The sequence below is a fragment of the Hemicordylus capensis genome, chromosome 3 (assembly GCF_027244095.1).
Source record: "Hemicordylus capensis ecotype Gifberg chromosome 3, rHemCap1.1.pri, whole genome shotgun sequence".
NCBI classification, from domain to species: Eukaryota; Metazoa; Chordata; class Lepidosauria; order Squamata; family Cordylidae; genus Hemicordylus; species Hemicordylus capensis.
This window is the reverse complement of record NC_069659.1, coordinates 225,012,896-225,035,926: the sequence shown is the minus strand read 5'-3', so window position 1 is coordinate 225,035,926 and position 23,031 is coordinate 225,012,896. Positions and strand designations below refer to the sequence as shown.

The following is a 23,031-nucleotide window of genomic DNA, read 5'->3' as shown; positions in this document are numbered from 1 at the left end:
GCTGGGGGGGAGCAAAGTTGAGCAGTCCTGCCCTAAGGGATTACAATGCTCGCATGTAATCTCCCATTCAAATGCAAACTAGGGCAGACCCTGCTCAGCAAAGGGAAATTCATGCTTGCTACCACAAGGTGCAGCTAGGATGGAATTTAAAGCGTAAGGGAAGAAGGCAAGACATCATTGTCAAGAGTGTAGCCAGTGCAAACCCTATCAGAATCATGAATTTACTGGCTTTGGCACCCTCAGTAGTAATTATATGATAGAATGCAGTTTTACTAGTAAAATACTGGCTGGTTGCTACCCTATAAGTATGATCTGGCCTCATAATCAACTGAATTGCTTGTGATTGAAGTCCTCTCTCAGATGAGGTGCCCACTATGCAGAATCCCCTGCACGAAATCAATTCTTAATCCATAAAAATAGCAAGGCATATGTGGCTCAGAAGGAAGCCTAAACAGAATAGCACATGTTTTGCTTGAAGGAAGTCCCAGCTTAAATCCCTGGCATCTCCAGGAAGGAGGGAGAGCAGGATTTGTTTTTACTTTTAAGAGTGGTATAGAAGAGAAATTTCTGTACGTGGAGTTTCTCCTAGCCCTTTGAAACATAGGACTGGTTCCCAAGAGCAACTGGCCAAACACGTGAAGAGGGCAGTGATGCACCAAGAGTGTGTCTACCCTGATGTCTCTGAACGATGTCCTGACATGCTGTCGCGGCATCTATCAATTGTGGGGGGGGCCTGTCCATCCAAATGCCCCCTAGGCATATGCTCCAAAACCCAAACAGGGTTGGGAGCTCATGTTTAGGGACCATACAGCTGAATATCCCCCATACACAATTGAAGGATGCCTCAACAGCATGTCAGGTCATCCCTCAGTGACATCAGGGTGGGCACATTCTTGGCACGTCACTCCCTTCTTCGCATGTTGGGCCAGTTGCTCATGTGAACCAGCCCATACGCTTGCTAACATTCCCTCTCAAATATCTTGTTAAAAATTAAAGGAATAAAATGAAAAATAAAATATGCCAGGGAGGGTACAGGCAGATGGTTGGAGGCTATAATCAGTGCTTCATTAAGGTAGGGCAAGATACCACCATGCCTCAAGGAGGCAATGGTAAGACCATTAAGCCCTCCCTTGATCCCTCCAACCTGGATAACTATAGTCTTGTTTCTAACCTTGCCTTTTTGGGCAAGGTAATAGAGTGTGTAGTGGTGTCCTGTATGCAGAGGCCATTGGATGATATGTTTTATCTAGGCCCCTTTCAATCTGGCTTCCATCCTAGATATAGGACTGAAACTGTCTTGGTCACTCTACTGGATGACCTATGCCAGGAGCTTGACAGGGGGAGTGTATCCCTCCTGGTTCTGTTGGACCTTTCAGCAGCATTTGATACAATCGACCATGGTATCCTTTTGGACCACCTCTTGAGTATAGGGATTGGAGTTGTCTGCAATATTCAGCTGACATTCAGCTCTTATCTCTCCTTGGCCCCTGATCCTAGGGAGGCAATGGATGTCCTGAATTGCAGACTGGAGGCAGTGATGGGTTGGATGTGAGCTATTAAACTGAGATTGAATCCAGGCAAGACAGAGGTGCTATTGGTCAATAGGAGAGCCAATCGGGATGTGGGGATTTGACCAGTTCTGGGTCAAACTGTGGTTGGGGTTGCATTCCCCTTGAAAGAGCAGGTGCACAGCTTTGGGGTATTGCTAGATCCGGCTCTGCTTTTGGAAGCTGAGGTAGAGGTGGTGGCCAGGTGTTCCTTTGCAAGCTTCAGCTAGTTTGCCTGCTACATCCCTTTCTCGAGAAGCCAGATCTGGCCACTGTTACCCATGCCTTAGTCATGTCACAGCTGGATGACTGTAACACGCTCTATGTGGGGCTGCCCTTGAAGAATATCCAGAAACTGCAGCTAATGCAAAATGTGGCAGGTAGAATTTTATCTGGAGCTGCCCACTGGGATCATATTACACCAGGGCTGCTCAACTTTGACCCTCCAGCAGATGTTGACTTACTATTCCCTTAATCCCTGGCTATTGGCCACTGTACTATTGACCTGCTATTCCCATAATCCCTGGCTATTGGCCACTGTAGCTGGGGATTATGGGAATTGTAGTCCAAAAACAGCTGGTGGGCCTAAATCGAGGAGGCCTGTATTACACCCATTTTGAAAGAATTACATTGGCTGCCAATTTGTATCTGGGTCCAATTCAAAGTATTGGTTTTGACCTTTAAAGCCCTTAACGGTTGGGACCTGGATACAAGAGGGATCACCTGCTTTCAAGGGTTTCTGTCTCCTTGACGATGTCATCAGAAGGGGCTCTGCTACGTATGCCAACAATGAGGTGTGGTCAGCTGTCATGCACATGGTTCAGGGCCATCTCAGTTATTGCCCCCAGACTTTGGAATGCTCTCTTGGTGGGCATCCGCTCCCCAGTATCCATCACAGTTCTTAGAAAGCAAGTGAAATATTTGCTTTTTATTCAGGATTATATATGGGTGTTGTTTTGTTGCTGCTGCTCTGTATTGTATGGTCCTATTGTGTAAGTTTTTAAAACTTTTAGTTAGGTTTTTTACTATTTTTGTGTAGCTTTTATAGTATTTTATTGTTTTAAATGTTTTGTAAACCATCTTGAGATTGTTTTAATGAGGGGAAAAGGAAAGGTTGTGCTGTCAAGTCGGTGTTGACTCCTAGTGCCCACAGAGCCATGTAGTTTTCTTGGTAGAATACAGGAGTGGTTTACCATTGCCTTCTCCCACGCGGTATGAGATGATGCCTTTCGGAACCTTCCTGTATCACTGCTGCCCAATACAGGAGTTTCCCATATTCTGGGAAACACACCAGCAGGGATTCGAACCAACAGCCTCCTGCTCTCTAGGCAGGCTGCTTCACCACTGCACCATTAGGTGGCTGTTTTAATGAGAGGCAGTATTTTTAAAAAAATTAAGAGAGAGCCTTGGTTGCCTCTATTTTTGGTCATCTTTGTAGCATATTATCCAGACCATGCATGATTGGGGAAGATTATATTTTTGTAATGCATCAAGTTTTCTTTGGGCAGGGTGGAGTTCACAGCTTGCAGAAAATTAAAATAATAATGCTTTTAAAAAATTAATCACAGAGTGCTCTAGATGGTAGCTGTTGCTGTGGAGAAACAAAGTAGCGTTGATGGTATTTGCAAATTGTCTTGCATTTTTAAAAGGGGTAGTATGATTGCTTACAGACTTCCTGGGAAATGTTAAGCCTTTAAAGAACTGAACTTGAAAATGGTATGGTTATAGTGGGTAGGATTGCCAAGTATCAACCCTTTTGCTTTAAAAGGTTTGTCGAGTAGCCAGTAGGTTAAAAATCCACCTGATCTCTTCATTACTTCTTGCCACTGTACTGCAAAGTAGTAATTGCACAATATTTGTATTATTTGAATGAAGATGCTAAAGTTCCTTGATATTTGAGAGATCTCTTTTTCTGCAGGTACCAGAAATAGCACTTCTTTGTTCTCCACACCATTGTAGCTAGGTGTCCAATAAGGACACCTGCCCTAGAGGCAACCTGAGCAGGGGATACAAAATGAACATAAAAGGTCATGTAATAATCTAGGATTCAAATAGCATTACCATTTGGCAAGATTAGACATATTTTCCGGGTGGTCAGTGAAGCTAGGTATCTGCTTGTTCAGAGATTAAATGAAGGCCAGGCAGATGTGAGCCCCACTGCAGCTTCTCATTGCCTTTGTAGCTACAGCCTGACACATTCAGCTGCTGATTATTCAGCTGATTATTCAGCTCATTCAGCTACTGATTACTGCCTGGTGGGGATGGGAAGCCAAAAAGCTGAGGCATGTGATGTTGGCCAGCTGTTACTGATTGGACAGCAGCAGCTAACAGGTGTGGCTGAGTGTAGAACTATAGAAGAAGAGGCCTATCTGACTGCAGGTCCAGTTTGTGGGCTTTCTGAACCCAGACAGCCTTTCTTTACTCACCTGCAGCTTTTACCAGATTCATCCCACTCTCCTTGGGGTCAGTTCAGGGGTGATTCCGTGCTTATCCTTTTAGAGAGCTCCACCCTTGAGTTGAGATAGAGGTAGAAGCTCTCTTTTTTCCTCATTTGTGTAAAATGAGTGAAGGCTTGGGCACAGCCTTCCTTTATTGTGTAGCTCAGCCATTCCATTGGGGAATTACCAAGCTCTTTACTTGTGTCTTGACAAAAGAGAAAGTGGCGGAGGCACATAATTAAGGTACTTAAGGAGCTGTCCTGAAGGCTGACAGCATCTATAGACTGGATTTGGTTAGCTGCAGCCTATTATATATAAACTTTCAGATCCCTCTAAAAACATTTGTGTGGTGCAAGGTTCAACAGAAGTGGAATTGAAAACCCATAGAAGTAGAAAGTACCCAATAATGGTATTGCTCTGTCTTCACTCTCTTCAGAGATTTAATATGAAGATCTCTCTCTTTCTCTTTGTAAAGTGGAAGCTGTGCCTATAGCCAAGCCTGGAATGATGTCATAGAGTTGCTTCTCGCCTATGTTGGGAAAGCTACATGGAATCAATAAAGCAGTGTAATTGTACTGGTCTGATTATTGATTTCAAAGGGTTTCAAAGGCATGTACTTTTAAAAAATCTTCCTTGTACTCAGGATTCTAGATCACCTCATGGAAACACTGTCAGTTCTAGGAACCCAGAGGGGAGAAAAGCCCCTGCACAAATCACACAGCAATGAATGGTAATCATTTGGCATAGGCATGCTGAGTTGTGGCTCTAGCTTGCTGTGGACCAGTGCAGCAGGGAGGCGGTAATTTTTTTCCAAGTAAGGTTTCAGCATCCCAGAGTTCAGTTTCCTGCATATAGCTATTGAATAGCCTTCCCTGCCCCTGTGAAATGAAGATGCAATGGCTGCCGCTGGAATTATTCAAAAGTTGATATTCCAATCAAAGGAGAAAGAGAGGGTAGAAAAAATGGTGGCTGGGTGGGGGCATTGGCTGTAATACTGGAGAAACAAACACATGAATAGGAGAGCTGGTCTTGTGGTAGCAAGCATGACTTGTCCCCTTAGCTAAGCAGAGTCTGCCCTGGTTGCATATGAAAGGGAGACTTGATGTGTGAGCACTGGAAGATCTTCCCCTCAGGGGATGGAGCCGGTCTGGGAAGAGCAGAAGGTTCCAAGTTCCTTCCCTGTTTTAGGAGAGGAGAGCTGGTCTTGTGGTAGCAAGCATGACTTGTCCCCATAGCTAAGCAGGGTCTGCCCTTGTTGCATATGAATGGGAGACTTGATGTGTGAGCACTGCAAGATATTCCTCTCAGGGGATGGAGCTGCTCTGGGAAGAGCATCTAGGTTCCAAATTCCCTCCCTGGCTTCTCCAAGAATAGGGCTGAGAGAGATTCCTGCCTGCAACCTTGGAGAAGCTGCTGCCAGTCTGTGAAGACAATACTGAGCTAGATAGACCAATGGTCTGACTCAGTATATGGCAGTTTCCTATGTTCCTATGTTCCATATTTCAACAAATGCAATAATATTGTGTCCAAAAGTGTTTTCCTTAGCTTCCACTATTTTCACATGATCTCCCATTAAGTCAGCTCTATACATTTTGATTGTTGAGGGGAGGACCTGTGCCATGCTGGCACACATATTGGAACACTTGCGTAAGCATGTCTGGGAACACTGATTATTTCTCTTCCTCTTGCTTGGCTCTGCACCCAGGTCACTTTCACTCTTGCCTATTTTCTCTCTATAATGTCATAATGTACAAACAAACATCTAGTAGTCTCACCTCTCTAGGACTACAGGGTCAGGAATGATTTACTCCAAACGCAACAAGACTGCTTCTGTAACTTGATTCTCTAGGTATTCCCATTCCTAAGCCTACTAGATACACCTACTAGATATACAAATACATATATATTATATGTATATAAGCCTACAAGATATATAATGTGTAGACATTTTTCTAAATAAGATACAAAGACTCAACATATGAAGCTGCTTTATACGGAGTAACAATCTGGATACCTGTAGCTCAGTATTTATCTACACCAGTGTTTCCTAACATTTTTTCTCTGGTGGCACAACTACTCTCTCCCCAGTTAGCCCCTCCCCACTTCTTTGTGGTGGCAAACTTGCCACTGATATTCATTTATCCAGGGAGGAGAGCTGGTTTTGTAGTAGCAAACATGACTTGTCCCCTTAGCTAAGCAAGGTCTGTTCTGGTTGCATATGAATGGGGACTAGAAGTGTGAGCACTGTAAGATATTCCCTTTAGGGGATGGAGCCACTCTGGGAAGAGCAGAAGGTTCCAAGTTCCCTCCCTGGCATCTCCAAGATAGGGCTGAGAGAGATTCCTGCCTGCAACCTTGGAGAAGCCGCTGCCAGTCTGTGTAGACAATACTAAGCTAGATGGACCTATGGTCTGACTCAGTATATGGCAGCTTCCTATTTATGAGCCAGCTAGCTCCCTGATGTATCGGGAGGGACGTGTCCTTCCTGGTGCATTATGGAGTGTTAGCTCCAAAAGCATTTAAGCTTTCTGCTTTTGGGGCCCACTTGCCTCATGATGCACCAGGAAAAGTACATTCCCTTTGGTGCGTGAGGGAGCTAGCTGGCTTCAAAAGTGGGAAACTCAAGCACCCTGCTTTTGAAACCAAGTCAGTACAACACACTAGTCAGTGTGGCAAACCAGTTGGGGAACACTGGTCTTTGCTGACTGGCAGTGGCTGTCCAGGGTTTCAGACAGCAGTCTTTCCCACTCCTAGCTAGTGGTGTCAGGGATTGAACCTGGGAATCTTTTCCATGCAAAGCATGTGCTATATCACTGAGCTGCTGCATCTCACCTTATACTTGTTTAGAAATAATGTTATTGCATAGCAATAATATGAAGTGGCAACTAAAAGGGTCTTGATAAAAATATATTTCTTACAAATAATAGCAAACAATTATACAGAGGTTATTAATGCATGTTGAGAATGTCATGATATGTGCAATATACTACTGCGCAGGATAGGAGATAAAAATGGGTTTTAAAAAAACAACAACTTTAAAATCCATGCTGGGTTAAGAATAAAGTGTGCCTATAAAATTCATAGTTTGAGTTACCTTGTAGAATTATTTTGGCTCATTGTTAGAATGTCTTGGATTATAAAATACAGAGAGTAATTGCTGTGTCTGCTCAATTTAGATTTTGTATCAGGTTCAACATTTAAACATATGGGTTTTTTCTTTTCTTTTACAGTCTGACACCAATGCAAGTTACCTACGAGCTGCCCGGGCAGGCAATTTAGAAAAGGCGCTTGACTACTTAAAAAGTGGAGTGGACATCAACATTTGCAATCAGGTTGTAGAAATATATGATTCAACAGTTCTTTGTTTTTACTGCTGATGCCTGTGTCTACTGTATGACAATAGCAAATACATGTTGCCCTCATTCACAGGGGTTCCGTTCTCTCTTATCAGTGTGAATACAGAAACCACAAATAATGAAACCTTACCCCTATGGTTAAGGAGGTGTGGCAACCCGCCTATCCACTCCTCAGTTTGGTGGTCCAGTACAGCTGCCTCCTCCTCCTCGGTGTGTTTGACATCCAAGGTCTCCACATGTAAGATGCCCCAGCTGTGCTGAAATGTGGTGCGGGATGCACTGGAGCCAGAGGCAGCACCGGGGGTCTCCTCTTTCTCTCTGGACCCCACCGGTGGGCAGTCAGGGCCAGAAAAGCAGCATTCATCCCACTCACACTGTTCCACAGATCAGTGGTGAAATGCATGCTGGTGCCAGCTGGTGCTTCATGCAGCATGGCTGACACGAGTTCCCTGCACCACCTGCACAGGGAGGAGACCACGTTCCAGCTGAACGTGGTGCTTAAGGGGATTGTGTAGTCAGGCGCTAGCAGCTGGAGTATCTGGCGGAAGCCGGAGTTTTTTACCACCTGAAAAGGCTAGTCATCAGTGGCTGTCATCTACCCTATGAAGCAGGTGAGGAGACGTGGATCCACGTGACTAGGGTGCTTCTTGCCCAATGACTGCGTCCATTGCTTGACTGTCAGCGTGCCCTGCTTTATGAAAGCTGGCACACTGCCCTTGTTAGCTCTAGTCGTAGGCACACGAGGCACATTAGCACTGCCAGCGGAGTCAAGGAGAATCGGGTGACGCCGTCGCATGTGTCGCCACATGGAGGTTGTCCCCAGATGCTTAGCATCCTTGCCCTGACTGACCTGTGCCCTGCAGTGGACACACCGAGCAGTGGTTGGGGCATTTGAGGGACCTCAAAATGCCGCCAAACATCACTGCTCTGGGTGGCCTCTGGTGCCCTGGGTGCCATTTTGGGCTTCTTGGGTGCTGGCGGACCTAGAGGGGCTGCTGGTGCTCACCCACCACCGTCACCCACCCCCTCCACACCGCCAGGCTCTGCACGGGGTAGCAACACTGTTGGTGCACCACCCGATGGACCCGCCACTGGTTCAGGACCTGGCTCGGTGGCAGCAGGCTCCTCCAGATAGGAGAACTTCCATGTCACCGTCTCACCTGGGATGATGCATTCGACAATGGGGACCTATGGGACCCCATGCTGGTGTCTTCTCTGCCCCCACCCTGGCCTCCCACACCAGCTTGGGGACCCTTCCCATCTCTGCCTGCCACTCTGCTGCCTGCCACTCTGGTGCTCAGACATTCCCAAAGACCCTGGGGACTTTTTAAAAAAATTGGGGAAATGTTAAAAAAGGAGGGTGTTTTTTTAATCCTTAAAACACTGATTAAATAAATAAAAAAGCTGGTGGGAAAAAGTCTTTGGGGATAGGGTGGGGGGAAAGGGGGGTGCTGGACTCTAGAGCTGGTGGTGTGCTAAGCACAACAAGAAAAGGATTAACAAACAAAAGCCCCTGCTCCAGAGAAAACAAGGACCCCCCCAAAAAAAACCCAGATTAAAATAAAAACAACTGGCAGTGGCTGCTGAGCTGAGGACTCCATCTCAACTCAACCAACAGATTAAAAGCAGCAGCCACCAGAAAAGCAGAAAAGGTGGAGGGAAGTGGGGACTGGGTTAGGGAAATGGGCCAGAGAGAGGCCTCAGGTCAAAAGGCCTGGGCCCCCTGGCCTAGAGAAGAGGGAGGAGAGACGGACAGACAGACACTCACTCACTCAGTGGGGGAATAAAAGCAGCAGAACACACACACACACACACACAGTCACACCAGGTAGGAAAAGGTTTAAAGCAGGGGAGAGAATGGGGGGAGGGGTGAACAGAAAAAAAGGCAGAAGGGAGGATTGGGAACAAAAACACAGCAGCTTGCCAAGCAGACTCTCACAACATCAGCAGTAGCTGCAGCAGGCGAGAAGGAAACCAAGGAACATTGCAGCCTGAGTGATTTTGCTAGGCCAGAGGCTTGGCTTTAAATAGGATTTAAAACTCCCTCCTTTGGGAGCCCCCACCTTTGCCCTCTCCCCTGGCCAATAGGGTGCCAGTTCTCAAGTTCTGGCACAGTGCAGAGCCTACCAGAGAGCCAGACTTATCTGGCCAATCAGGGAAGCAAGAGCTCAGCCAATGAAATCAAGCAACACAAGTCACACAAAATGGAGGACAACATCTGAAATAGCATCTAGAACCTTTGAACAGGCTCAAACCAAACCTAGCCCGATCGGTTCGAACTTGGACCGGCATTGCCAATGCAATGCCCTGTTTGGTCCGAGTTTGAATCTTCGAACTGAACCAGTTTGAATTCGAAGCGATCCAAGTTCAGACCTGTTTGCACATCCCTAATACTGCATAAGAAACATAGATGACTGACATACTGCACAACGTTATATGTGCCTTGTAATTTGGTGTTCTTGCAGTTGCATAAGAGCATAGTTGTGCAGCATTAATACATAAATATAATGTGCATTGTTTCTGCCACTGAAAATAATGGCAATATCATTATGCAACTCCTGGTGTGCTATTTTTGTATATGCGCAACTGCCAAAATGCAGCCTTACAAGGTGTGTGTAACATTGTGCGGTGTTGCAGTCATTGTGTTTTATGCTTTTTAATTTTATTTTAACTTAGCTATAGGATTGCTTATTTTTATGGTAGTACAGCTCTTTGAGTACTTTAGTGGGGAAATGGTTTATACATTTAATAAAGGATAGATATCCCTGAAATCAATAAAATTAGCTTAATAATAATGTATTAGGAAAAGTAGAGGTATCTAGGGACTATACAGCACTAGCAATGTTCACTGTGTTGTATAAATAATAGATAGTAATAATTATTATATGTATCTAAAGAATGCTTGTTACACGTTCTGTTTCTTAGACTGGATTTGTAGATGATGTACTGCAAAGGTAATGTACCACTCTGAAATGTGCATGGCTTCCTAGAAGCAGCTAATTGAAAAGTTAGTTTGAGAAGGGTTTTTCTTTTTTGCAAGCCCTCATCACGTCGGAATGCGACCTTTAGGCCTCTTGACATATCACTTGTTCTCAGCACCCTGCATCAATCATTCTCATTCCTTTTTGTTTTTATCAGAATGGGTTGAATGCTCTCCATCTCGCCTCCAAAGAAGGCCATGTAGAAGTTGTTTCAGAACTGATACAGAGAGGCGCCAATGTGGACGCAGCAACAAAGGTCTGTAGCTCATATCTAAAAGTTGTACTGTTTTCCTGCACAGATTCTACACAGCAAAGTGTCGGCCAATTGACTACAGACAATAAGGCTCTCAGCCAGGCCTGTAGCTAGATCCCCAGAGACAGTGAGTCTTAAAGATTGGAAGCTTTTTGGGAAGGAGAAGTGATTTATGTGTCCAAAACTGTGTGTTAGAAAATCTAGAAACAGACTGTCAAATTAATGTCAGAAATGAGTCTTACTCACTTTAATTCAGGCCCACTTTCCATACAGTCAATGAACAAGGATGGTGCTATAGCTCAGTGGTGAACCTTATGCTTTATGTGCACAAAGCATATCTGCAGTTGGATTAGAAAAGACTCTTACCTGAGACCCTGGAGAACTGGCAGCAGTGAGAGTAGACTGTGCTAAATCACTCAGTGATCTGACTTGGCATAAGACTGCACCACATATTCAGTTATAGTCCCTTTCACTTTAATAATAGAATTTTTTGTTGGGGGCTGCACTACAAAAGTTTGCTTTCCATCAAAGAGAATTTGGATCAATTTGTTTAGCACAGATTGTCACACTAGAGGTTTGTCATAAAGCGGAGGAGAGTCCAACATATCTGTATATATGCCCCTAAAAGTTTCATGAACTTGAATGGGATGAGTCTGATGGATACAGGTTACTGGTGACTGGAAAACTTTATCAAATACGATATCTGAGTCTTCCATCTGGATGTGACCAAACTCTCAGGCACTGCTTATTGCAGATTTTCATAAACGTACATGGTTCAGCACTTAAAAATAAATAAAGGTAAACTGTGCAGCTAAAACAACTGTGAGATGTTATTTGCTTTTTCAGTTGAATTGCACTCATGTTTTCAGACTTGTTTTTACAGCTATGAGAGTCAAAAATAGAGCTCCATGTGATGCATCTATAGCTGGGGTGTACATTGCAAGCAGTGGACTTTCTCCCTAACGTGCTGGTTTTATATGTGTGGAGAATATTTTATGTGGGATGTGGAGGATCCTTATCTTGCTGAGGATCTATCAGTCCCCTTCATTCAAATGTATCTTCAGTTTGCCAGACTGACTCAATACAGTTGGCTAAGGAGCAATAAGCATTAAAGAAACCCAGTCAGGGGATCATGAGTAGTAGAGGATTTAAGAGTTTATTTTCAAAAAGATTTACTTTAGTTCCAAACTTAATGTACAACTATTTACAGGCTGATTGAAAGATTTGTTCTCTTTTCAGTGTATTTACTAAGGAGTAGTGGCTATATCTCTGAACTCATTTCCTCCCTTAATTACATCTCCAAACACATTCCTTGTGCTTCTGTTAATCTTTGCCCCTGTTAGCTGTAAAGCAGACTTCTTTCTAAGCAGTTGCTTTGTAGTGTAAGCTGTTATGTATCCCTGAAGCAGGCTCAGGCACTCTGAAGTGAATGTCTCTCAAACTGGGAGTTACTTTAAAGGATATTTAAGAGACTCCCTCCCTTTTCTTCTCCCATCTCCTTATTTCCTTCTTGTCTTAGGTCCTCTCTTCCATTTACTTGCCTGGCCACTCTGCTTCTTTTCTTTCCCCCATACCTTGCCTCTAGGTAATTCTTTTGCTTGTCTGCTCTCAGCCAACCTCTGCCCAGCTGCCAAAACCCAACTGCCCTCTTCCTACAGCAACCTATTCAGTGTATAGCTACACTTAGCTACTTTCCATACAGTCAATGAACAAGGATGGTGCCATAGCTCAGTGGTAAACCTTATGCTTTATGTGCACAAAGCATATCTGCAGTTGGATTAGAAAAGACTCTTACCTGAGGCCCTGGAGAACTGGCAGCAGTCATTGGAGAAAACAAACAAACAACAACAACAACACATTAACTCTTTGTTTTTCCTCTGTTCCCCAAGACTCATCACAGGGGGAATATTTTATCACATTTGACCCTTCACATGAAGTCTGAAATTGTGCAGCCCAGCTACAGATATATCCAAAACCCTTTGGTTTAACGATGTCCCTCACCACCCCGTTGCTGCCTTGAATGCCTTTTCAAGGCCCCCTGCCATCTCTCTGCCCTCTTGCATTCCTTTGTTAGTCCCTTTGCCACTTTGCTACCCTCCCGCTTCTCCTCAAAAGGCCCACTACCAGTTCACTGCTGCTTCACATGCCTGTGCAAGGCTTGCTGCCTACAGACAGCCTTTCACAAATCCATTTGCCACCCTGTTGCAGCATTGTGTGACTTCCCCACTGCCTCACATGCTCACACAATTCTGTTCACCACCCCCTTTCTACACCACACCCTTTCTGCACCACATGCCTTCACAAGCAGGGGTGGAGCTACTATTGGGCAAATGGGTTCAAAGAATCCGGGCTGCGCCCAATCAGGGACTGCGCCTCATGGCCCCGACACCCCCCACACACACGCGTCTGATGTCAGATGCAAGGGTGCTGGTTTAGCTCTCAAGCGGGGGCCGTGCAGCCCCCGTTTGGGAGTTAAATGGCCGCTGCATTCACGGTGCAGCCAGGAGCGGCTCGCTCCTGGCTGCACTGTGAATGCAGCGCCAGCCTTAGTTTAGCTCCAGAAGGTGCTGTGCAGCCCCTTCAGGAGTTAAAAGGTTGGCACTGCAAAAGCAGTGCCAGCCTTAGTTTAGCTCCCGAAGGGGCTGTGCGGCCCCTTTGGGAGTTGGACTCCAACTCCCGAACGGAGCCTTAACGGTCCATTCAGGAGCCAGACTATGCTTCCCGCATCTGATGCCTGATGTGGGGGCGTGGCTAGTCCCTGATGTCAGGCGCGGGGGGGGGGGCGGGATGAGCAGGGCCGCTGCACACAGGTAGCAGGCGGTCAGGCTTCGCGCCTCCTCACAAGGTCCAAACCATCTTGTGGTGCAAAGGCCTTGCATGCCTTTGCAAGTCAATTTCGACATCTTCATGTGTCACCTCGCAAGTCAATTTGCCACCATGCCAGTGTTCCACATATCTTCACAAGGTCCCTTGCTGCCCTCACATGCTGTCACAAGATCCCCTGCTACCATATCATCACCTCATGTGCCCTCTCAAGGACCCACGTCCAGCTTACCAGCATTTTATATACCCTTGTGTGTCCATTTGCCAATTGCCACGGCTTCACATGTCCTCAAAAGGCCTCTCATCACTTCACAGCCACCTCACATGTAGGAGTGTGCATGGTTCGGTCCGGCACAATTCAAAAGACCGCCGGATCGGTCCGGTGGTCTGGGGACTGTTACTTTAAGCGGGGGGGTGGTAGTACTTAAACCCCTCCCCCGCCACTCTTCCCCCTCCGGCGCTGTGTCATTTGAAAAATCTTCTTGGGGCTGCAGAGTTCCTCTGCCGCCCCTGCCCCCATCGTTGTTTGTAAAGCCTTCAAAGAGACGAGCGCTAGTGGCGCGCATGCGCCCTGTGCGGCGCACGCACTCGTCTCTGACACTGCCATGCGCGCGCCGTGACGTATGCGTCAGAGCGCATGCGCGCCGCTAGCACCGCTAGCTCTCGTCTCTTTGAAGGCTTTACAAACAATGACGGGGGCAGGGGCGGCAGAGGAGGAGGAGATTTTTCAAATGACACAGCACCAGAGTGGGAAGAGCGGCGGGGGGGGGGTAAGTACTACCAACCCCCCCCCCCCCGCTTAAAGCAACAGTCCCCCCCGTGCCAGACCGGGGGTGCACCAGACCATGCACACCCCTACTCACATGCCCTTACAAGGCACCATACCACCTTGCCACTGCCACACATGCCCTCACAATGCCTTCCCACTTCATCACTGCCTTGCATGCCCTCACAAGCCCCCCACCAAGTTCATCACCACCTTGTTGCTGCCCCATTTGCCCTTGCAAGTCCATCCTCCATCTTGCTGCTTCCTCATATGCCCTCACAAGGTCATTGTGCTGCCACCTTAGTGGAGAGAGAATACAATAGCCCTTAAAAGGAAAAGGAGGAGCAAGGGAACATTTGTTTAACTGTCATAGAGCCGGTGTGCTCCTAGATTCTCCCTGTCAAGCAGTTAAATTCAGAATCAGAAAACCATTTGTTTCCTGATTTTTGTCAGAACCTTATCCCTTGCAACTCTGGTTTCAAACCCCCAATGGACAAAATCACTGACTTGCACCCTTAATTTATTTTACTCTGTAATTATGGGGGCTTCAGCATATACCTGAATTTAAAAAACCATTTAAATGAAAAAAATAAAGCAATTATTATATTTTATCTGGTGATGAAAAAACCAAAACCCCTTGTTTTCCAGTTTAAGGATCAGTTTTTAAACTGTCACCTTTCACTCATTATACATCAGATCTGCACCAGATATGGTGAGGTAGTCTTGCTTGGCACTTTGTTGTGGTCTATAAACTTTCAGGTAGGTTGGACAGATGATTTAGATCTTATCACCAATAGACTGTTCAGGGCTCATAACAGCAGAATGTTGAAACAATGCCACATCTTAACTATTCTGGGGCTACTGTGCATATGGGACTTCTGCTCATCTCTTCTTGCTCTTACTTTGAAACAAAGATATTCTAACAGGAATCTTCTGGTGTCAGGATACATATTGCCAACCTCTTCTTTAGCACTCATTGGAACATCAGAGAGTATAATGCAGCTTATGAGGTGCACAGTGGCTCTTATGGATACAACAAGTTCTGGTTGGTGTTCCAAGAATTCCTCTTTTCATTCAAAAGAAGTGATGTGTCTATGGCATGACAAATATAAGCCCCTTAAGCTCAGAAACATGCTTGCATATTAAAAGAACTCAAAGATGGGTTCTTTGAGAGATAAAACATTCGGACTGAGTTAGACCATTGATCCATCTAGGACAATAGTGTCTACACTGACAGCTCTCTGGGTTTCAGACAAGTGAATCTTGGACCTTCTGCATGTCCTACCTCTGAGTTATGAACCCTCCTCTTGCAAAGCTCATATAAATGTCCAGTTTTCTATTGGTGGTTTTTTTTGGCAATAATTACATATTTGGTTTAGATAGCTGGCAGCAAATAGATGGGTGTGAAGGACCATTAAAATTATGTTAATAGCCCACACAATTCAAAATCCAGCATTTGTATTTGGATAAGCTCGGTTTATATATAAAATACAGTTTACAGCTTTCTACATATAACCTGAAATTTCATGGTTCAAAATACATCTCATAATGGATGATTTGAGCTTTATTTTTAACCTCTCCTGTTAAGGTTATTGGAAGCATGTGTACATACACATATTTTGGATAGAGTGATCAAATGCAAAGGGGGATAACCTTTAGTTATGCATAGAAGGAATTCACATGTGCAACGTGCAAGAATGGGAAAAGCTGCACCTGCTGAAACTTTTCCTTCTGCACCATTCTGTAAGGTATAGATGCCCTGTTTTCTTTTGTATCCGGTCAGCTGAGGTATGGAAATTCTGCTAATGATATCCAAATAAAAATGTGCGAATTAACTACAGCTTCATAATACATATTTCACATAGTCCTCATTACTGAACAACCTTGTTTTAGCATTAATGATTTTAGTTGCTGATAAAATTTAGATTTCTATTATAATGTCTTGCACTATTTTTGCTAACATTCATTAAAAATAATTTTAACCAAAACTCTTAATTAGTTTGTTGAGTTATGAACTGAAGTTTTTAAAGTCCAACAATCTTTCTGTGGTTACAAATTGTGTGTGTGTGTGTGTGTGTGTGTGTGTGTGTGTGTGTGAGAGAGAGAGAGAGAGAGAGAGAGAGAGAGAAGCTTAGCTGCAATCTCTTTTAAGTCACTATGTTCTTGCTAAATTTGATTACTTGATTATCAAGCAGAGGTTGCTGGTTTGAATCCCCGCTGGTATGTTTCCCAGACTATGGGAAACAACTATATTGGGCAGCAGCGATATAGGAGGATGCTGAAAGGCATCATCTCATACTGCGTGGGAGATGGCAATGGTAAACCCCTCCTGTATTCTACTAAAGATAACCACAGGGCTCTGTGGGCACCAGGAGTTGAAAACTGACTTGAAGGCACACCTTACCTTTCATATGGAAGCATATGGAAGCTGGAAGGGCCAGAAGTTGGTGGGAGCAGTAAGAAATTATAACTGCTTAGCATTGTAACTCCTTGGTTCTTCTATAACATCACCAACCTCCATAAAGGATGGTGGTGCTATGGATGAGTGTAGCAGACAATCACAATGTGGAGATGGAAGGCTAGAAAATGAAATATATCTGGTGGTGAAAGCATGATAGGATAGCAAATTACTATTTTCCATGCAGGGTCAGCTCAAGACATATTGGCTTTTGAAAACAGAAAATCCCCTCCCAGTGGCCAAATATATTTTGCTATTACCAAAAGGTATCATGCAGCTTACTCCAGATGCATAGAATGTTTTCAGCCCTCTATTTCTACAGCAGTCAGCCACATCCTAAAATGGCTATTTCCAAAGGTTTTGGTACCCTCATGAACAGTATTCCATGAGGCCCAAAAGGTCTGACACCAAATGGATAGATTTCAATCCCTTACATGAATGCATAGGCAATCTGCACATGCACACAGATTACTAATATTTTGCTGCATTTTAAGCTTTGTTTTGTCTAATGTTAGGACTGGCCCTATTCTTAGTTCAGTGTGCTTGTGTGTGCTTGTGTGTGCTTGCTTATATCAGACTATATCAACCCTAACCAGTGCCTGTTAAAATGGTTTTGAAGGTCCTGACCATACCAGAAAACTAATATATAGAATCCCTGAACATAATACTTGACAGTATTAAGTTGACAATCTGCTGTGCTGTCAACATATTCCGCTATGCCTTCCTGTTGTGTATGATTCTAAAGTGCACTGAACATTTTTCACATTCCGTCCCCTTCTCTCATTTCAGAAAGGAAACACAGCTTTGCACATAGCATCTCTGGCTGGACAGACCGAAGTGGTGAAAGTGCTAGTTACAAATGGGGCCAACGTCAATGCACAATCTCAGGTAAAATTGCATCACTGATAGCAATTAGCATTAAAAATATTCTTTCTCTTATTCAACATATGCCCTTGCACATGTTATGTCCCCACAATATACAGCAGCTTCATTGCTGTCAATAAAAATAATAAAATTATACCACACCAAATGAAATGGCTGTAAGAGTGCAAAGCTCTTTGTATTCATTTTTAGCATCACCACAAAAAGCATCTCTAAGCAACAGCCCCCTGATCCTAAGAGGGGAGGGTCCACATATTTATTGAAAACGCACAAAGAGCAGCCCCGTATTATCAAGCTGCCCACATATTTATTGGAAATGCATAAAAGGCAGCCCCAGATTTTCTAGGGATGGCAAAGGACAATGTAAAATATTAAAACCTGAAACAAAGGATTCTGAAATACACTTAGCTACATAAGCCTTGGGGTTTTCTTTTAACGAAAGGCGGTATAAAAATGTAAAAATAAATAAATAAATAAATAAAATCCTTGAGTGCTTCCTTATTTGTCTCATGTTAATGCTTGAGAAGCTTTGAAGTAGATAGGGCTGGTTCAGTTGAAGCTGCAAGAAGCCCATCTGAAAGCCTTCTATGGGCTAACTTTCTGCTGGGAGAAAATGTGCAATAATTAACTTCAGGCTAGGTATGCACTGAATATTCCCCATTTTCCGTTTTCAGGTTGAAATTAGCAATTTCAGCAGAATAGAAATTCTGCCCCCACTCTCCACAGACTGTGTGAATATTTCTCCCTTGCCCGATTTGGTTCCAGTGTTTCCCTTGTTACTGCTTCTTCTATACAATCTCCACCCTCCCCACCCACTAGCACTTTCTTCCTGCTCTTCTCTGATCAAGTCTCATTGGTGATTTTACCGTCCTAGTCAGAGATCACAGAATCAGCAGGAAGGCATCACAAAGCTATAACGGGCAGACATGCTATCATCAGTGGACTTAGAAAAATCTCAAAATAGTGTGGTCAAGATCATGGTCTTAAATATAATGTTAACTGAGAATAATTCTTGTTGAATGCTTTTTCATGATAGGGTATTTATTATAAGAATGTTTGCCGAGGTGAAGCCACCATTGCACAGCAGGGTTCAAAAAACCTGGGCTACCAATGAAAAGGGCCGCTGGTGCCCTCCATGCACGTGACGCCATGTGCAAAGAGGGCATGGCCCAAACATTGGAGGGGCGGCCCCAGCCCTCCCAATTTCATTTCCATCTAGCACTTGCTGGCTGGATGTATTTATTTTCCTTTCTCTCCTTCACTGGAGGGAAAGGGAAATAAACACTGCCAGGCAGCAAACACTGGCTGGAAATGAGCTTGGGAAGAGAGCTTGCATGGGCTATCCAAAGCCTGGGCCCTGCCCCCTTAGCGTATGACATCATGCACACGGGGATATGGACCTGGTTCAGGATAGCCTGTGCAAGCTCTCCTAAGCTCATTTCCAGCCAGTGTTTGCTGCCTGGCGGTGTTTATTTCTCTCCATCCAGTGAGGGACAGAAAGGGAAATAAATACATCCAACCAGCAAACACTGGCTGGAAATGAAATTGGGAGGGCTGGGGCAGGATATCCCAAGCCTGGGCCATGCCCCCATGTCACGTGCATGAGATGTCACTGGCAGGGCCGCTGATGGGATATTTGCGTATTCTGCTAGGAAGAAAAGGGCAAATGGGTGTTCTGCAAATTCAACATTCAATCCTGAGATTTGCTGTAGTAGATGAAGATGCTTGAGATTCAGTACAATTTTTTAAAAAATTGCATATGTTCTTGCAAGAAGAAATAAAAGATCACCAAAATGAGGGTTTTGTTTAGTTTTTGTGCTGGCAAAAATGTGCATGGAAGAGGAGGAGTATTTCCGGTTCAGCCCGACTTCAGATTTTTAATTAAGAAGCCCTTGACTTAATGTTCTCTTTTTCCTCACATTTAAGAGCAATTGTTAAAGGGGGTGGGGAGTCCATTCTGAAAGTGAATTCTGACAACTTCCCATGCAGTTACCAGGTGAATGTTGGCTGCTGTGTGATCCAGAAGAGCTTGTTGGTCTGTTTTAAGCATCATGTAACACAGAGCACAGCAAAACATTTCACCTTCTGTTTAAGGTCTGCCCTCCAGCGTCCTCCAAACTGCATTGTTACATGGCTGGAATGACTAATGATAAAAGCAGAATGGGAGATTTTCTGCTGCTACTGTAAAGCTGTCAGAATTACATCCTGAAAGGGGTACTTCCTTTGTCAGTTTAAATGCAAAAATGAAATTCTTTTGGAGGGAAAAAGGCTGTTATAGTAATGTGATTACGCTGTAATAATGAAATTAATAATTCCATCTCCACTAAAATTCTTGATGGAGGATTCATGAAGAGCATTGCTTAAAGTGATATATTTTGAAATAATCTTCGTCAGTATTTTAGTGTTTTTAAAGTTTGAATTTGAAATAAAGAGTGTTTTTATTATAGAGATGAGGTGATTTTGAATTAGTTTGGGTCCATTTGACATATTGCCATTCCACACCAGCTTCACTGCCACTACACTGGCTACACTGTGATGCACCAGACCATTTATATTGTTGGGATGAAAGATGATCCAGCACACGTGATCCAACACACACACACACACACACACACACACCCCACTTGCCTTGTCAGACCTCCCCACTCCAAATCAGGGTATTTTTATTATTTTCCAAGCTAAAATGAGGCTTTGAAAATTCCACTTCCTTTCTCCCAAAAACTCTCTCCACCGGCCCCCATCCTTCATTTTACTGGTGCACAGTGGTGGTGACCAGGAGAAGCAGCAGCTTCTCTGTCTTCCTGTATAAAATGCAGCAACACAGCAGAAGGCTGTTTAAAAAAGAACTCTTTTTCCAAGCAGTCAAAAGAAAGGCACAGTGGCTCTTCAGAGTAGTAGCCTTCCCAAAGGCTGTGGGCACTGCAGCAGCTCTTGGAAAGACTACTAGTCCCTTTGCTTTGACTGTCTGGAGCAAGATTAAAAAACAACAACAATAGTCTGCTACTCCATCACTGTGCTTTAGATAGAAAGGCATAGAAGCTACCACTGCTCTCACTCACTGCTGCTGGGGACCAGTAAGTAAGGGTTGGGGTGGAGACCTGGTGTGGGGTGAAATACAGTGAACTACTCCAATTGGAGAATAATTTTGGGAGCTTGAAAAGTTCAGCTCTCTGTTGAGGCCAGCTTTTTCAAGCCCTTTACATTATTTTTAGCCCAAACTTTGAGAACTTCACTGATGCCAAATTATTATGTATTTTTATTATTGATTTAATTTATATACCGCCTGACTCTGAAGGCTAGTCTAGGTGGTTCACAAACCATAAATACAATAGAACACAATAAAACTATTAAAACATTTAAGGATTATTAAAAGCCAGGCTAAAATAATGTCTCTTAAGGGCCCTTTTAAAGGCTAACAAAGATGTTACGCCATGGATATCTATAGGGAGCGCAGTCCACAGCCCAGGAGCGACTACAGAGAAGGCCTGCTCCTGAGTCACCACCAGACGAGCTGGCGGCATGCGGAGACAGACCTCTCTCAAGTGGGTGGAGGGCTGCCCCACACCATGGGAGACTCCACTCCTGACCGAATGGCCCACATGCCTCAGAAGCAGAACTGAAGCTGAGGCTAACTGAGAGGGAGAACAAGATGATGGGAAGACATGGTGATGGATGATAGGGTGTTGGAGATGTTTCCTTTCCTGACAGGAAGGGGATGAGCTTCCTGTAAAGCCTGTAACCAGTTTTTGCTAAGTTAGCCTGGTAATAGCCAGATAGCACCAGATCCAGAACTCTCCAATAGCTCAGAGGGAAATAATTGAAACTAGCTTAACCTGCACAGAGTATCTGCGTGCTAGTACTTGATTGCTCTCCTCACCTCTGGCCACAGTACCCCTCACCTCAGAGAAGTCTCCACCCTCACCTGAGCCACAATCCTGCTCCTCCTCCTCCATCCGGTTGCTTCCATCCCCCTCACCCCTCTTGGTCACTCCTACATCCCTTTACTCCATCCCCCTCACCACTCTTAGTTGTGACTTCAGCATTGCTGGTGCCTATTGGCCAAGCTGCAGCCCCCTATCCCCAGATCTCCCCACCCCCACCCAAGCCCCACTCCTGCTCTTCCTCATAGAAGCAGCAGCAGTTAATTGGGCCCTTCCTCGCTGTCACCACTGCCACTGTTCCCTCTAACAGGGATTCCCAGATGTTGTTGACTACGACTCCCAGAATCCCCAGCTGCAATGGCTTTTGCTTGGGGATTATTGGAGTCATAGTCAGCAACTTCTGGGAATCCCTGTTAGAGGGAACACTGGCCACCGCCATGGCCACTCGTTCCTGACAGGCCTGGGCCCGTCCTTTCCCTGTCTGCCTGTCTCTGCCAAAGGCCTCAGTAGCCCAAAACAACACCAGTGGTTGATTGTAGGGATGTGCACGGAACCACGGCGGGGCGTTTCGGCACGGGGGGGTGTAGCTTTAAGGGGTGGTGGTAGTACTTACCCTGCCGCCGCTCTTCCCCTTCTGGCGCTGGTGGTTTTCAAAACGTTCTTGAGGCGGCAGAGTTCCTCCCTGCCCCCGTTGTCATCCTTGAGAGCTTAAAAGCAGGAAGAGCTGGTGGCGCGCATGTGCCCTTCGCGGCGCGCGCTCATCTCTGCCACTGGCGTGCGCGCGCCGCATATGTCATGCTGCGCGTGCGCGCCAGCAGCGGAGACAAGCGCGCATGCCGCGAAGGGCGCATGCGCGCCACCAGCTCTTCCTGCTTTTGAGCTCTCAAGGACAACGATGGGGGCAGGGGCAGCAGGGAGGAACTCTGCCACCCCAAGAACATTTTGAAAACCACCAGCGCCAGAGGGGGAAGAGCGGTGTGTGTGTGGGGGTAAGTACTACCACCCCCCTTAAAGACATACACTCCCCCCCCGGGCCTAACCGAACCCCCGGAATTCCGGACCGGTTCGGAGGCCTTGACAATGGCCTCTGAACCGAACCATGCACACGACTAGTTGATTGGGCCCTTCCTTGTTTACAATAGGCACCTCCATGGCTACTTGTTCCCCTCAGGCTTCTGACAGGCTCAGGCCCGTCCCTTGCCCTTCCTTCTTTCTCTCTTCCCCTCCCTTCTTTTTCTCTCTTTCTCTCTCCTCCACTAACTCTTCCCCTCTGTCTTTCTTCCCCTCCCTTATATATTTTTTTCTTTTTCTCTCTCTCCCTCCCTTCCTCCCTTCCTGAGTTAAAAGATCTTGTTCATCTTGTTTCCTCATCTAATTCACACAACGGCAGCCTCCTTTTCCTGAAGGGGTGCTTTCCTCCCTCATGGCCCCTCTCTTTGCCCACTATCCTTTTATATAGAGAGAGAGATTCCTCTCCTCTACAATCAAAAATATCTTCCAACCAGCAACAGTTGCATTCCAACTGTCCTTAACCATCACAGGCCTCCTCCTCCCTATATGCATATGGAATCCCTACTGTCCAATCACCACTGTGCCACAGGCTCCTCCTCCCTATCTGCATATGGAATCCGCACTGCCCAAACACC

At 45.3% G+C, this 23,031-nt stretch overlaps 1 protein-coding gene across 34 annotated transcripts in view; it reads left to right on the top strand.

Moving 5' to 3' along the window:
• ANK3 (ankyrin 3) overlaps positions 1-23,031 on the top strand; it is a 661,543-nt gene that overhangs the window by 408,052 nt on the left and 230,460 nt on the right. For all 34 annotated transcript variants that reach the window (XM_053306987.1, XM_053306988.1, XM_053307003.1 and 31 more), the window contains 3 exons: positions 7,216-7,317; positions 10,480-10,578; positions 17,412-17,510. In XM_053306987.1, coding sequence (XP_053162962.1) covers positions 7,216-7,317; positions 10,480-10,578; positions 17,412-17,510 — 300 coding nt within the window. The remainder of the gene's footprint in view (positions 1-7,215; positions 7,318-10,479; positions 10,579-17,411; positions 17,511-23,031) is intronic.